This window comes from Osmerus eperlanus, chromosome 13 (genome assembly GCF_963692335.1).
Source record: "Osmerus eperlanus chromosome 13, fOsmEpe2.1, whole genome shotgun sequence".
NCBI lineage: Eukaryota > Metazoa > Chordata > Actinopteri > Osmeriformes > Osmeridae > Osmerus > Osmerus eperlanus.
Genome location: NC_085030.1, coordinates 14,679,928 through 14,697,134, shown reverse-complemented (window position 1 = coordinate 14,697,134; position 17,207 = coordinate 14,679,928). Strand labels below are relative to the sequence as shown.

General features: G+C 42.3%; 3 protein-coding genes across 3 annotated transcripts; 1 reads left to right on the top strand and 2 right to left on the bottom strand.

The window, feature by feature from the left end:
• Positions 1-147: 147 nt before the first annotated feature.
• fgf2 (fibroblast growth factor 2) lies at positions 148-4,704 on the bottom strand. The gene is made up of 3 exons (XM_062475855.1): positions 4,089-4,704; positions 2,566-2,669; positions 148-671 (listed from the first exon to the last, which is right to left on the bottom strand). The coding sequence occupies exons 1-3, from the start codon at positions 4,264-4,266 to the stop codon at positions 486-488; spliced, it is 468 nt and encodes a 155-aa protein (XP_062331839.1). The 5' UTR covers positions 4,267-4,704; the 3' UTR covers positions 148-485.
• A 70-nt stretch (positions 4,705-4,774) lies between these two features.
• On the bottom strand, positions 4,775-8,454 carry bbs12 (Bardet-Biedl syndrome 12). Its single transcript, XM_062475852.1, has 2 exons — positions 8,321-8,454; positions 4,775-8,006 (listed from the first exon to the last, which is right to left on the bottom strand). Exon 2 carries the CDS (start codon positions 7,992-7,994, stop codon positions 6,096-6,098), a length of 1,899 nt encoding a protein of 632 aa, XP_062331836.1. The 5' UTR covers positions 7,995-8,006; positions 8,321-8,454; the 3' UTR covers positions 4,775-6,095.
• Positions 8,455-8,483: 29 nt separating this feature from the next.
• Positions 8,484-10,787, top strand: cetn4 (centrin 4). The gene is made up of 5 exons (XM_062475854.1): positions 8,484-8,646; positions 9,215-9,370; positions 9,537-9,665; positions 9,893-10,030; positions 10,551-10,787. Exons 1-5 carry the CDS (start codon positions 8,644-8,646, stop codon positions 10,638-10,640), a joined length of 516 nt encoding a protein of 171 aa, XP_062331838.1. The 5' UTR covers positions 8,484-8,643; the 3' UTR covers positions 10,641-10,787.
• Positions 10,788-17,207: the final 6,420 nt, after the last annotated feature.

Genomic DNA, 17,207 nt, shown 5'->3' with positions numbered 1-17,207 from the left:
TTTGCAATGTGGGGGGTCTGAGACAGCCCAACGGTTAAAAGAAAATGCTTCACTTTGTCTTTGTATGCTGTAAATCTGTCGCAATACGACGGTGGGTCACAATGACTGATGGGTCAGAATGACCCGAAGATAACACAAGGGTTAAAGATGTTATCAAGTACTGCAGTCTATGTGACATTTCACCTTCATTTCCATTTTCTCGTCTCGTATACCCTTTCTACTTGCTGTTATTTCATACCTTTGGGTCATTGTGACCCACCGTCGTGGTGCAAAAGGTGGGTCACAATGACCCGAAGGCAGCACAAGGGTTAAACAAAATAGGGAAAAAAACAAAACATACTCAGATTAATTAAAGCAGCCATCGTTAAACTCACATTATGTACTGTTTCGGTGATGATTTCTAAAGACATCTTTCACGACGGATGAGGGTATAGTCACAGTCGTTCCAGCGCAAACCTTTAACGCTCCTTGCGATGACACTGGGATCAGAACTTGGCAGACATGGGGAGGAAGAGGATTGCTTTCTGTCCAGGTCCGGTTTTGGATCCTGACTTAAACTGTCCGTTGCGGTTCAAGGCCACGTACATTTCGGGGTACTTCCTGGAGCGATAGGTGTTGTAGTTGTTGCTCTCAAGCCTCTCGATGAAGTGGCACTCATCCGTAGGACGTCTCTGAAGGGAAAACATAACATCCTTGTCAAACATTGGTCATTCATTCACTTATTTAACTATTATAAGTCCATCTAATGGCAATTACAGTATGCATAAGCCACCTTATCTCAGTATCCGATTGCACTGCATGTTGACCACTAACGCTGCTCATTCTTATTTTTATATATATTTTATTTTATATTTCAATTGTTGTATTCTTAGATTGTTTAGTTCTTAGAAATAGTTAAACTTTTGTAATTGTACTTAATTTAAGATTCTTATATGTTTAGTGTTTTGCACCTCCCTGCCACAGTAAATTCCGTGTTTGTATAACATACATGGCGAATAAACCAGATTCTGATTCTGAACACAAGTGGTTCATGTTGTAGATACAGTACATCTAGTTTTCTATTCCCCTGCTTGTATGTACAGTAGGCCTACTGTGCAAAGGTCTTAGGCATACAATCATTTTTACATGGCTTCTATCCTAAATCATATTTTTTTGTCTTCTGTATTTGTATGGCAGTATAACAGTACAATGTTGAGAACGTGTGTTTTGTCTTCATTTCCTTAAAGCATTTTTGCCTAGCTTTTTGTTTTTTGTGCCTAAGACTTGCGAACAGTGCTGGTAGTTCTCTCCTGAGGTCCTGGAAGTGAGGGTCCTTGGTGGTGAAACTCTTTTTGATGTTTGAATATGAGATCATTTTGCAATACTGACATATGGATTTATCGATTTTATGATCACCCTATTAAAACACCTCAGACAACAGTGCAGCCAACAGTTTCGACGAGTCCATACCAGTAGGAACTGTCTCAACTAATGAAGATATTTTTACCAGGTTAAGAAAGACTGTTGCTAATTTCATTTCAGTCTAAGAATCCGTGAACCCCAGGAAACTGCTTAGCCATGATTTAAAAACGACCAGCATTGCTTCTATCTCGACGGCATGCGTTGATATTTTTAGGACATGTGCAAGAAGTCAAGCCCTCGCCTCGTCCATGTGGGAGACTTGATGACATCAGTTCCATCTGGCTCAAATCTCTCTGTTGCTAGGGGCGACACGGGTGCAGTGCTCACACCCTGTCAAACAAGAGGGTCTGTTGTCTCCTCAACACTGGCTACCTATGAAGCACCACAGAGCCTAAAACACGTGCCTGGAACCTCCCATAACTCTCCTTGAGCTCAGAGTCTAAGGGGAAAGCCCTGAATGTCCCTGTACTTACTGTAAGTCGCTCTGGATAAGAGCGTCTGCTAAATGACTAAATGAAAGCCCCCCCCCCACAAAAAAAATCAAAAGGACTATAACTCCAGGAAACAACTAACACAACAAGACCAAACAAGTCCACTTACTGAACACCTCTTGTCAAAGAGACACTAGGTTCTATCCCTGAACACCGAAACGTATGGAACTACAGGACTACAGGGGTAATTTATATTAGTATTATTATAAAGTATTTTAAAGGAACTGACATTTCAGTATCTATTAAATTTGGTGTTTAGAAAACGGTCTACGGGTTTCCTAGTATTTCACGTTATCTATTCACTCAGAAGCAGTAAATAAAGTACTTTACAGTGTTGGTTAAAACTTTTTAAGCCAGGTTGACCACATCAGTGAAGGCAACATGTGGGTCATAAGCCTGCTTGCCCTCAGGGTGTCTGCTCGTTTCAACAGGAGGAAGCACTGCTTGGAGTTCACAAGTGGTGGAGTACCACCATGAAACCACATCAGGCCCTCACCACACTCACACCCTTTAGGCCACCCCTGCATCTCACACAGACTGAGGGTTGAGTTTAGACCTGTCATTATGGCTTCAATGATTTAACATGAGAAATGTGATTAAAATGTACATTATCGGTATCATCTGTTTTTGTCCATTCGTGGTGACTGTATTGACGGGGGTTAGGGTGACTCACGGCTCCGAACAGTCTCCCGGACGAGTTCATGGCCAGGTAGCGATTAGCAGAGACTCCTTTGATCACCACCTCCCCCACTGATATCGCCTGGAGTTGAAGCTTGACTGAGGAGAAGGAAAAAATATGGCGGTTGTCACTTAAAATCCCATTACAGAGATGTAAAGTATACTAAACCACTTAGACTGGCACTGGTGCTGTTTGCTTAAAAGAGGAGAGTGAATTGATTGCTGGTTTATTGTAATATTTACATTCCTGAAAGCAGATAAACCACTGGAGACAAGAGCTGTTCAAATCTCCCAAATTGTCATTGATAAAGATTCATGGTTTTCTTTATAAAAGTAATTTCTTTGAAACATTTGCAGTTGGACTGCATGTGCCAACTTAGCATTTTTCAGTTAAAGCCAAAAAACAACTGCCCCTGGCAACAGGACCTTCTAAGGATAGGTAAGCCAGGATAATAAAAAGGTTATTGTCATGGATACAACACACATTCTGCCCTAAGCAAATACACAATACCTCTTTGTTGAATATCTATCCAACAGGTCATGTATTTTTTCAGCGATCAAACATTATTTACCTCCAAAGAGTACTGTATATGGTTCAGATTGTTCATCCTGGATTTCACAGTTACTATAACTTTATTTGAAGAGTCTCTTCTCTGTTTAGTACAAAAATTCTCAAGACTGGATATGTAATTGTTACCGGTTTATTTACATCTCCCTCCACACAGCTGGAAAAGCCTACATTTTCTTGTAAATCATATAAAATGGAAAACTGATTGCGCGTTACTACAACAGCTTTTGAAAGACAGCTCATCTCTTGTTTCAGGGATTACCGTCGATTACTTGTGATATAAGATGGACAGCTGAATGCACCTGTTCAGAGTCCCATCCCCTCACATAGTGATCTTTAGTATCCCCCCACCCCCAATTAGCCCCTCTCTATACCCTCCAAACTGCTACGTGACAGACATACTTCCAGAAACAATTTGTTCATGCGGACTTGGTGGCCTCAAAGTCAAGGACAAACATTTCTCTTTCCACTACAGGCACCACAAAACGTTCTCTCTACCCACACAGTGTCATTCTCACTTTGTTTTGTGAAAAATGTCAACCAATGTTTTTTTATCTGTAATCTTGTTTGTGTTTTTTTGTGAGAAGTTTTTCCACTTAGATAAAAGTTACTTTCAGGAACACAGGTATATTTACCGAAAGTGTTTTTTCCCTGTCATGGTGATTTACAGATCTACTCTTTCAATCAGTGGGCAGTTCCATGTCATGGCATATACACACCCAACAGTAACTTTCTCAATGAAACTTACGTTAAAACACATCAAGGTGTCTGGAATGTGACAAACACAAAAAACAACTCGCTTGTCAACATCTATGAAAGTTCAGTAGGAAAATTCACAAACGACAATTCTCTGTGATTCACCTCATCGTGCCTCCCTTGTTGCATTTTTTAAGTATAAAGAAGTCTTGTGTGCCCTCCCTGCAACGTGAGGAGGGCCTGGGATTACTTACTGTGGGGGTCGTTCTTCTCCCGGATACCATCCACCCTCCCGTCAGAGTTAATCCTCAAGAAGTAGCCTCCGTTTTTACAGTACAGCCTCTTGGGATCCTTAAAGTTTCCTGGGGGAAAGCCACTGCTACCGCCGTCATCAGGAGTGGAAGGAAGTGTGGTGATCTCGCCCGTGGCCATGTCCTCTCTCTGTCTCTCTCTCTCTCTCCCGCTGGCCCGATTCGGAGCAGGAGCTCGGCTGGTCTCCCACTAGCGGTCTCTCCCTCCTCCTCGTTTTCACAGCTCCCTGAGCCTGATTCCGCTTAACCCCAGGGCCAGGCAGTGTGGCTGAAACCCCCCTTCTCCACCAGCATACCTTCTGTTCCCCCGGAGCAACTAGGAAGCCCAGTGTCGTGGGATCCGGGAAACTCAAGATGCCTGGAGTCTGAAGCTCCCTGGCTGCTCAGCCTTTTGTGAAGAGAGGTATAGGAGACACGCCACCAGTTTGTGTTTCTCCTTTTATCCTTCTCTCCTTCCCCTCTTGAAATATTTACAGCTGGATAGGATCTGTGGAGGCTTCCCCCGTGGGCCTCAGTTCGCATGCGCCCTCCGAACACGCTCTCTCTCTCTCTCTCTCGCACACAAGCCCACTTTGACGTCCTACCTTGCCCTGCCAAGTTGCTGAGCACAGGCAGAGAGGGGAGGGTAAGGAAGGGGCTCACTAACTGAACTGCGTCACAGAGACCCTTGTGCAAGCTGGGAGAGCAGCAGCTGACTGGCAACGTTTACAGACAGGATCACTTGGTCGTTCATTCATGTAAGCCAGTGATTAAATTAAAAGAGCATTCAAAAGATGTGAAAAAGAACAAAACCTGGCAGGCTTGAATGATTGAGTGACACAGTACTCAGACTGCACCAAGATTTAGTTTGGCATGAATTAGGCTCTGAGTGTTTGGTGGAACTCGGAGTGGGCTGGGCCATAGACACACAGAAATCATTCAGGTCTTAACCTGAACTTCAAAATGTGTCAACAGGTTAGTTGTGCCATTTTCTGTCTCATTTTTATGTGCCAACCGACCCCTCCACCCACAACTGTGACGTTTCAGTTGAAGACTCTTCCAATGCAAAGGACGGACATATAGGTGATTGCTGTGAAGCGCCTTTGTTTTGATACGGCTGATGAAAACATTAACTCACATTTAACTTTAATGAATTCCTTAACTTTAATGAAAAAATTCCATTATTTTTAAGTATGACAGCTTCAAGGGACTGATGAGAAACGTTGATAGTTTAACTATCAGTTAACTTTTCGGATGTGAATCAGACGTGACACAAACATGAACTGTCTAGAGAGGTTCCTTGTCTGTAAACCTTTCCTTGTGTCAAACAGGAAAGAGACAGTCATGAGGCCATCTCTGGCCATCTCTGGCTTGCAAGAGATCTTTAACAAAATCATACGTAACGGTTTAGAAACCAACGTAAATAAGAAAAAGTCAGCTAACAATCTAGACCACTAGACACAATTTCTCCAAAATCTTGTAACAATTCCTTTTCATCACCTGTTAGGAAATAACCTGTTAGGAAAGCACCGCTGATGAATTTCCTCGGTAGAAAGAAAACAACACATTTTCACAGTTTATCTTTGCAACATGTAACCTTGACTAATAGATCAAATACTTTAAGCTTGTGAACTTGTGTGACTGAGACGGAATTGTATTGAGTTCTGTATGTCAAATGACATGACTGCACACTACAAGCCAATACAAGGTTGCTGATGAGAAACCACTGGCAAGAATAAGGTTGGTACTGTTTGTCTCCCCCAGGTGGTCATGTCCCACTTAGAAAACATACTGTAAGAACAGTAAAATATAACAAATGCAAAGCAGTCATAAGGAAACAGTCGTACTTATAGTAGCTTAGTACATTTATCAGCCTAAGCATTAGTCTGTAAAAGTGTTTTAATTGTATTTTTTTTTTTTTTACTGTTGGCACACACACACAACTGTTTCCTGATATACTTGAAACAAACATCAAAGTGTCGTGATATTTTCCTCTCCTGGTTCAGGCTCCATGCCTGTGATGATCTCCGTGTCTGTGAGGAGCACGAGGAGAACCAGATCCAGGGCTCTCCTCCACGCCTCCATCTTCACCTTGTAGTTATCGTAGATCTTTCCTGCTGGTCCGTCACCAAGCACGTGGGAGGAGCCTAGTCCCACCCCAGCGGAATCACACTGAGGAGCTTCCACACATCCATCCAGACGTTGAAGTCGATTACTGATCGCAGTCCATGCCTCCATTTTGGAGCACTGTCCGCTGTTCGCCATCACGGTAGATGTAAAGTCCATCAAACCGTCTGCCATGAGTTGAAGCACAGTATCACTGTACGGGTTATCAGCAGCCTTGTCTTGTCTCTGTCCTCTGCAGACCTCCATGTGCTTGTGAAGGTGGTGGAGGCAGTGGACCTCTAACTCTCCAGCTCCCGGGAGCAGCTTTCCGTCCTCCAGGGCGTGGTGGAGACGATAGGCACAGCCCCAGAACTGGTCGTCCAGGGCCTGCAGCTTGGCAGGTACGTGGCTGGTGAGGATGGCTGTCACCAGCCTAGTGTGGTCAGCGGCCACGTTGACAGCCATCGATGTTTTGCCACCATTTTGACTGAAGTCTCTCCATGCGCTGACGCGAGCCCCGGTGCCAACGCAGTATCTGCTCAGCTGCGTGGCGTAAGAGACAGCGACGGCTCCTGTCGTTTCCGCAAAGTCTTTCAAAATGGCCGGCTTCATCCTCTCGATTACGAGGACGGAATGTTCCGTACACTGCTGAGACATTTTTTCATTCGCTACCCCGTGGACTAACACCAGATTCACATCTAATTTCAACAGTATTGTCAAAACTTTGTCTATCCACTCGTCTTCTTTGCCACGACCAGTCACGGCCAGCTCGTGAGACACAAGTCTGACGTTTGCCGGCTTGGTAAAGCCGAGATGATGGTAGTTTTCACCAAGATCTCCATTAATCAGAGCAACATTCAGCCTCTGTCTTTGCAGAACATGAACCAGGGAAGCTTGCTCGTCAGATAGCTGGACAACGCAGCCAAGCTGAACACACGTGCAGTCTTCTGACAAGCCAGATAGGGTGCACGTTATCAGCTTGTTTACATCAAACACTCCACGGCAACCAACACTTCCTGTGTTCTCTGACTGCATCCTGCTGGCCTCAACCACCAACTTCATGATCTCACTCCCGTGACTCACACCCGGAGCGAGATGACTGATATCAACATCTTTAGGATCTGCTGAGGGGGTTAACAGCGCTCCTATGCGGTTCTCAGTCTCATCTGAACAGAAATGCCTGCTGTGAGTCAATTTTATTTTCCTTTGTTTCCTGTTCAGCAGCATCCCAGTCCTGGGATGTTCTGGCAGTGAGGAGGAGGGAGCCAGGGCAGCTGTCTGCGACGGGGTGACCTTTGAACCTCGCGGGCCTAGCGTGACGCTGTCTGGTGCCTCCAGCCCAGCTAAGGAACACACAGCATCCTCTACGAACACACTGCTTCTCCCACAGGCGTCCAGACACACCTCCAGACCCTCAGACATGGCGGAGACGATGTGTGGAACGGCCACGTCTCTGTGGAGGCATTCCAGCGCTGCCCTGCCCCAGGCGCCCGCGAGGAACAGCAGGCACCCTGTCCCAGTGTGGTAGACCTTCTGGTGGGACCGGAGAGTCTCGCTGACCAGCTGGCAAACGGAGCAGCTCAGGTCTAAGTGCTGCAGGAGGCGAAAACACGAACGCACCAACACAGAGTCGCCGCTCTCGTCGTCGTGAATGAACTTGTGTCTCTTGTTGGGGCCCAGAAATGAATGGGCGAGGGTTGAAAGGGCTGTGAGCTTTTGAAGTCCAATGTGACGTTTTTGGTTTATGATTGTACTCCCTGACATGGTGTGTGTCTCCTAAAGTATAAAGAGATATGTTGGAAGTTAGATGCAAGACACATTAAAACTCGCTAGAAACACACAGACAATAACATATTATCACATGAATAAAGTCAGTAAGATCGGGCACTTGACGTAAAGCGAACTGCACGAGATGGGTACCTGTCCTGCAACCCTAGTGAAGACTGATAGCATGTAACTACTTAGCCGTTAGCTAGCTACGGCAGTAGTTGCGGATACATGCTATCGTGTATATGTGCAAACTACGGACGTGGAAGTCCAACTATAACATTACAGAGGCAAATAACCATGGCAGATGGGTCTAAACTCACCCTAAATGGTGTTGCTGTCCAAGGTTTGCGAGTTCCCTTGATCCTGTTATTAACTTGCACAAAACAGCGCGTGCGCCAGCAGTGGGCCCGCTTGTTGCTAGGAGACGTGGTGAGGCCCAAACGGAAATCAGAAGCCAGTTATATCCCGCCTACCTACGTTTCTGATTGGTGTCGTCGGTGCATTTTGGTGTCGTTTATATTATCCTCTCACAGATACGCCCATTACACTTAGCTACCGCATTGTTTACACCTGCAGAGCTAACGTTAGCTGACTTGATCTCGTCAAAGCGTCTTCACTGACTATTCTGTTATTTTGGTTAACAATGGTAAGTACTGTAAAAGCATGTCTTCGACTACAGTAAATGTGACAATTTTACAAGCATTCAATGGCAGCTCAAGTTAACATTTTCAGCGAGCTTTTTAGCTTTTTGAAGCCGGGAGCCACGTTAAGTTGCTGATTTGCTTTCCAGTTAGCGTAGCTATGTACCACACTGTCACTGTACTGCTCTCCAGAATGTCCGCTAAACTACTACCTAGCGTTCCCCAGCGGACTACTGTAGCTACAACGTTAGACTAAGTAGCTCAGCTATCAACCTTCAAGGTTTTTGCATCAAGTGGCATTTTTATACAACTTAAACAAAACGTATCTCACTAAAATATCCATCATAAATAGCATATTATATTGAATGCCAAGCTGGCAAACATGAAAATATAGTATAGCTAGACTAGTCATCGGTATAGTACCATGCTGCAAAGTAAGATAGACTAGCTATTGTAGGAGTAGTACAGTATCTGTCATCATACTGTATGATTAATAATACCCCCCTCCCGCATCCCTCTCGCTGACCTCTCATCCCTCACCGGTACCCCCCTTGTTTTGTAATTGTTTCACAGGCTTCCGGTTACCGAAAACCCACTGCTACAGCTCACAACAAGAAAAAGTCCGGTCCTAAGCCGGATTTGACGGAGGAACAAAAACAGGAGATCAGGGAAGCGTTCGATCTGTTTGATACGGATGGTTCAGGCACCATTGACGTGAAGGAACTTAAGGTAAGTTACCATGGCAACTAATAAACTAATGGCTGCCATGGTAACTTATAATGATGGAGTCTGTGTATCAACCTGCCGGGAACTTTGCACAGAGGTTTCAAAAGTAAGTAAAATGTCAGTAAAATAAATTGCATCCCTGTGCGTATGTGACATCTGTCTCCTGTAGGTTGCCATGCGTGCTCTTGGCTTTGAACCGAAGAAAGAGGAGATAAAGAAGATGATCTCAGACATCGACAAGGAGGGCTCAGGAACCATCGACTTTAACGACTTCCTCAGTATGATGACACAGAAAATGGTGTGTTTCTATTCTTGCTACAACTTAACTGAACAACCTTCTTAAAAGGTTTCAGCTGTAATGAGTAGTATGATAACGTTGCAGACAGTTACTCTTTCTCCCTGTTGTGATGGATTACATTGATTCTGTTTCAATGTTGGTCTCCTCATGCTATGTCATATTCTCAGCCCATCGTCTCCCCATCATGTCGTTAATCTTGTCACACAACTCTCTCTCTCGTCCACCAGAGTGAAAAGGATTCCAAAGAGGAGATCCTGAAAGCCTTCCGGTTGTTTGATGATGACGGCACGGGGAAAATCTCCTTTAAAAACCTGAAGAGAGTTGCCAAGGAGCTGGGTGAAAACTTGACGGATGAAGAGCTGCAAGTATGTTATTTTCCCTATGGAATTCATACAGCACAGGGCTCCCGTTGGTGGTCTTGGTACCACTGGATGTCACCGCTATAAGGAATATTACACAAACTGGGGATAGGTATACTGCAGCTGAGCGGTAGAGCATTTTCAAGAGGTTGCAGGTGCAAATATCAACTCTTTCCGTTGCTTCTTTTCAAAATGAAAACGTTACAAAGTGGATGAAAACATTTAGAACGCATTGGCTTCTACACGGATCAGTGATTTGTCTTTGCAGTAGAATTATGAATTCAAATCGGCAGTTGGGAACAGTTGTGTGGGGCGATCAACAGATACAGTAGGGTGATCTGATTCCCTGACCACCAAGGCCATCATATAACTGCTCACAGCACTCACATGTTGTTGATACATGCATACATTCAACTGCTGTGTTCCGTGTGTTTGAATGTGTGTTGGCCTCAATATGGATGTTAGTATCACTATGATTCTATAGCTACATACAGTAACTATAGATGATCTTTCTTTCTTTTTAAAGGAAATGATAGATGAAGCAGACAGAGATGGGGATGGTGAAATTAATGAGCAGGAGTTTCTCAGAATAATGAAGAAGACCAGCCTGTACTGAAGTGTTAACCTCTGGAAAGTCCTCTTCAAGATCTCTCAAGGATGCTTTAAAATGTAGCCTTTAAGTTTTCTGTATTTCTCATGACCTTTTGGAATGTATTTTTTTTTTAAATTTATTTGAAACATGAAATAAACTGGATATTCTGTGGATTGTTTTAACATTCATTTTCACAATGCAACTCCCCCAAGTATGGATACAGTACACTCTGTAAGACCCCTGAATTATGTTTGGTTCCCCCTTGTGACAAATCAGTGAATGACCAACAAAAGGTTGACCTAACTATGCGAATGCTCAATAACTATGCAACAACCTAAAGGGATTTAAGCAACACCCATTCTTTTTCATATCGTATCATTTTCAGAGGTGGAGAGGTGAACCCTTCGAAAAGAAGGCAAATAAAAAATAAAAAAAACATTTTCATGTTCACTTTAATGTAACATTTCAGTTACAAAGAGTAGAGGTTTCAATGCCTTGCCGCCTGAGTGAGACAGCCGGTGACTTGCATGAGTAAGCTACTTTCTGATAACTTATCGATATGGGGGGAAATGACTGTCTTGGGCTCAAGATGAGTAACCATCAGTAAAAGTGATTTTTCACTTTTGCTTTTAAAGAATAATAAAAAAATATATATATATTCCCTATTCAGTTAATGATGGGATATATTAACCGTTTTTCTTGTGTGCATTCAAGACTTATCTCAATCTGATCCATTCCGCTCTACAAATAAACAGGATATAGGTACTGACGTGTTGTTCCGAGGCTTTTCGATGACGATTATTTTGTGGATACCTTCTGTTTTTGTGAAAGCAGCACTATAACCTGTCTCGGTGTGGGAGCTTCACATGGAAAATGTGAATATAAAACCTAATTGCATTCTTCACAAATAAGTCCCATGTGACATAATCAATCCGTACAAAGTAGATTTGCTTGGGCCCATATGCCTACATGATGGAACGTAATTCCTTTTAAAATGAATTGCAGTGTACAGTTTGATGTCACTTTCTCTAACTGGACTTGAAACCAGCCAACTGAATTTTTTTATTAAAGGTAAAATATTTCAGAGCAGGTCAATATCTCCACGACTCGTAACAATCCACTCTCCTTGACATAAAGGCAAGTTGCCATTCAAGATGCTGAACGTTAAAAGGAAAAATTGTCTCCGGTTTTCTAATATTGCAATCATAACATAACTAGAGATTACAGCACTAGGTGACAGATTTGCACTTATTTTATTAAGAAATTGAGGTTATCCGGTGAAACCCTTTTACGGTGTCTATGATTTTCCTCATCGGGGCCTTTTAACAGTAGACCCTCGGTCTAGCGTTATTCCCCTATTCTTGTGGTTACATCATGATAACATCACCAGTCGTTCAAATCCTCCCACAACTCGGCTGCTTCTAATGTGTTCCTATAAACCAGCCATTTTCCAAAGCAACAAACTGCTAATGCCTTTTCATCTCTGCTTTTCAAAGACAGTGCACCAGTAAAGTCCAAAGGTCAAATGTATCATGTTCATAACCTATATCTTATATTCATCCAGTCATATTCTTTAAAGCTACATCTAAAAGCATAAGAGAAAGTTTCATTATGCCATTTAAGTGACTGTGTTCATGGTATGTACATCTTTCTCCTACTTCAGTTTATAATTTAGTTATTGGGCTTGGGCTGTGCATGTGTTTAGGCTTTGTTGTGGTCCTCGGTTCCCCACAAACACAAAAATGAGAATGATGATTCTTAGAAATGTCACTTTAAATCGTTTACGGTCCAAAAAAAAGAACATTTTGGTTTCAGTTGATAAACAAAACAAAAAAATGAATTCAGTTTCTGCTTTCTAGACATAATGGTACATGTATTTTCACTGTATTTAGACAGAAAACAGACGTGGAATGAATGAATGATGGTTCTTGAGCTTTTGAGGTCATAAGTAATTATATAAAAACCCTGTTTCTGGTAGTTTCATGTTGTTTTTAGTTCCAACCCCAGGTGTTACTAACCCAATTCAACATATCAACCAACCATCAGTACTTTACTTCACTATTTATGTCTTTTTAATTTCAGTCCTTACATTTTTTACACAAATATTGATACTTACTTCTATTTTAAAGCCAGGCTCGTTTTAATCTGTATTTGGTGGCATGATCAATATTATTTCTTGTCATTGCGAGCCTTTATTAATTTCCTGGCTATCACGCACAACAAACGTCAGGTAGTCTACGAAGCTACCATGGAGCAAGGCAGAAGGCAACAAGAAGTATATTTGAATATAAATTTCGAAAAAGTATTCATAAAAACGTTTTTATCATTGATGAGGACTCTACTATACTCTACTCTATTGTACTCTGCTTTAATCTACTCTACTACTGTTTTAGGATTTTCTGTTCCCCTCTCCTCTTCTCTCCTCTCTTTTACTGTATGAAGATCTTAAAAAAAAAAAACATTTAGCTTTTTTTAAAAGGTTGAACTAGTTAAAAAAAAATTAAAAAGGTTTTTAAAAAAAGGATGTTAAAAAAGGGACGTTATGGATGAGATTGAGGGAGGGGTGACAATGTCGACATGACTGAGAATAGAGACATTCCTGATCACCCATGGCCATATATGAGGGAGATTGTTGGTGTCAAAAAGGATTCCTGGCAAATTCCCTGGGTGTGTATAGTGTATTTTTGTATTAATATGATGTGAGGTCCAACAGGTGTGTTAGTAATGGATACTTTTTACATAAGTATATGTCAGAGCCCATACTTCTTTACTTTAACTTGAGTAAAAAAGTGTAGTCAGCACTTCCACTTTAACTAGACTCTTTTCAAACATGAGTATCTGTACTTGAGTGAAAGATGTGTGAACTTTTGCCATCTCTGACCAGTACTAGTCTCACTCTATCAAGACAGATTGTGATCCAAATACAATGAACTAGCTGTGTCATTATTGCTTTCCTTGTGATGCAGAGGACCAACTCAGGAGAAACCCCACCCACGGCAAGTCTTCTTCCTGAGTGTTTACCGTAATATCAGCCGCAAGTTCGCTTAGTTTCATGTTGAATCATCCCACAAAATGGTATTGTCTACCTGATAAAAAACGAAAAGAAATCTATGTGCACAAGATCATCTTTGTGAGAGCTTCACTTGATTTTCAGTGACCAATTCGAGAACTTGTGGGTATGATTTCTCCTTCCAGAGGATTGCCAACAAAAGAGACACCCAGCCAGCATGTTGGCTTCATGCCTGGACTAATGTAGCTCTCATCCTCTTTTTGCTTACACCTCACACACAGCAGACCGCAGACTAGGAAATATCAATATTGTGAGTGGGAGTGAGAGATGCATTCTAGTGTGTTTATGCAATAAAACGAGACTATGTTAAGATCTGTGTTTATGCAATGGCTTATATTTAGGATGTGTTAAAATCCCTCAGGTATTATGCTGATGTAAGCAAAACAGTCAGATGTCATTTGAAAAATGTTTACATTGAAATGTGAGATTTTCTTGAAAATTATATAAATGTAGAAGGTTCCATATTTTTTTATTAACGAGACTGTCTCGTTTATATATATATATATATATATATATATATATATATATATATATATATATATATATATATATATATATATATATATATATGAACAAGGTTAAATATGCAGGGTGAGGGAAGTAAACATGTTAAAGTATTTCTCCACTACAAACATGTTGGTAAGTGTGAGGCATGTTCAGCTTTCATTGACAAAATGTGCAAATACTAGATCGACCAAGCTAGCTGATTTAAGATGTTTAATTTGCTATTATAGGTATGTTGATGATACAATAAAATATAACATGCTTTATATAAACTCTTTTGACTCAAATTATGTGAACACCACATTATTATCAAGCATGTACCTTTAAATAGTCATAATAAAATGTAACCTTTGAATTGCAACAGAACTTCTATATTTAATATTGTTAGATCCATGTTACATGAAACGCGGGCAGCTAGACCACGTGTCTCAGCCTGGTGTTAAACATGGCACACCACAGATCTGACACTCTCTCCTAAATCACATTTGTGTCACCAGCAGCTTACTGTCTCTCTCTCTCTCTCTCTCTCTCTCTCTCTCTCTCTCTCTCTCTCTCTCTCTCTCTCTCTCTCTCTCTCACACACACACACACACACACACACATCTCCTCGCCAGCACAACAGGGATAATATAATAACAACACGTCCTCTCAGCGTGTGACAAGTTGAGCTCAGCCACTGAGCAACACCCCAGATATTACTATGGACATGACAGGGCTGGAGGAAACTTCTGATTCATTTCACTTGTTCCCACAACAGGCCTTTCTATTCACTTCCGTCAAAGCCTGAAAGAGGGACTCCCGAGCAGGTAGGGAATGCCCGGTCCACGCTGACTCCCTCCCCCAGCGTGGGGTGGGGGAGTGGGGTTGCTGGGGGGCATTCCCTATTTGCAGTGACTCTATGGGTAAGAATACTAGTGACATGAGTAGCCGAAGCCCAGCCCAGCCCCCACCCACCGTTTCCTTCACGCTACACTCCACGGCAGAACGAAGGGTTTTTCTCACTAGTCCGCCAGGTTGGCTTCCTGAGTTTCAACTGCAGGGGCCACAGATGAGGCGCTGAACATCCTGCTCGTCGATTCGACTCACACGTTCTCACGAGAACACTGACGCAGCAGAAACACACACTCACAGATACACACGCAGAGACACTCACACACACACACTCATGTACACGCCACACTCCCCCCTGGCTGACTCATGCTGGGGATGAGGGGAGAGGATGGGGATATGGCACTAGACGTTTGGGACTATACTCTAGCCGGAAACACATAAAGCTGTGCATTTAAATACTGCACTTTAAAATGTAATTGCATGAAGTACTGTATATTCAAGATATACTCCAGACTCTACAGTGTCTGTGTAAAGCTGACACTAACATCTTAATTTCACTGTAAGATCAGACCTGAGTCCTGCAGTAGGTATTCTATATAAGGAATACGAGGGAAACTGTTCATGCCTTCTAGCAGTAGCAGTATAGGAGATGTACTTGTAAGAAAAAAATCGCCAGGTAGTTGGTCCTGTAATCCTTGGTCTCTACATGTAACATCAGCCATCCCTCAAAGTATGTTTCTCTCATTGCATCAAGTCGAACGTCAATGTGTTTAATTGACCCAATGTTCAGAGGGACAGTGTCATCTGGACAATTAACTGCTTAAGACAAGACCAGGTAAACCACACACACATACACCCCTGCACGCTCACAACCACAGACTCTCACACACACACTCTCACACACACACACGTCTATCTAGATGGAGTCCAGTGATTCAATCTGAAAATGGGAACTGTCGCCTTCCTCTCGTTTCCTGCCCTATGTGCAGAAAGCATGTTATTACCCTGCTCTTGCATCTTCCCGCCCCACGCACGCGCCACGACACCACACTCACGTAGTGGTACGGGCCAGTGGAAAAGAAAAAGTAATTACTCACTCAACAGTTTCTGCAGTTTTCCAATCTCTTAAAGTGGTTTTCCTGTGTCCTGATGGATAAATATATAAAGGTAAGCAAGTCACCTGTCTACGGTACTGATGATCTGAAAAGCATCCTTTATTAATCGTGAGCCTTTGTTGAATCAAGCTGAGATAATGAAACTGGTAGTTTGTTGCCTGGTAGCAGTTGCTTACTGTGTCATGGTGTGTGCAGAAAGCGATGACCGGGCAAAGAAACGACATGAAGTATTCATTCAAATAAAAAGAATTAACAACACGCTCAAGGTAAGTCAATCTATATCCAGTTTCTTTTTTGTTTTTAGCGATGTGAAGTTTCAACATCACAGCTTTACATGTTATTTTTCTTGTCTTGCAGAAAAGCAACTTGACCCTTCACACTCCCCTCTCTTCGGAAGTAGACGTAAGTAACTTCCCTGACTTCACGTTTTCTGAGCTGATTGACATGGTCATTTGTTGGTGCTGGAGGCTTGACTGTGGTGCTGTGGTTGCCCTGAGTCATGACTTAAGCACCCACCTATACTGTTCCTGATCTGTAGACTAGCATGGTCTTCTGAAAACAGGAAGTGTGGAGGATCTATTAGGTTTGAACACATTAACCCTTGTGTTATCTTCGGGTCATTCTGACCCATCAGTCATTGTGACCCACCGTCGTATTGCGACAGATTTACCGCATACAAAGACAAAGTGAAGCATTTTCTTTTAACCGTTGGGCTCTCTCAGACCCCCCACATTGCAAAGGTTAAAAGAAAATTATTTTAATTTGTTTTTGTATTGGGTAAAATTGGGTAAACACAACGATGGTTCGTTATGAACCTTTGGGTCATGTGACCCGAAGGCAGCACGAGGGTTAATGTTACTCAGGGTGACTAATTAATCACACAAGCCTTCCTTGAAGTGTTCAGTGTTTGTGTAGGAAGTTCTTCACACAACACAAATTGTGATCTCTTTCTTAAAAAAAAAAAAAGATTCTTTGAAATCATACTTGAAATCACAGTTAAACTAAATCAGGGCAATTAAGATTATTCAACATTATTGTTGATGATAATGAGAATACATAGTGGTTAGATGT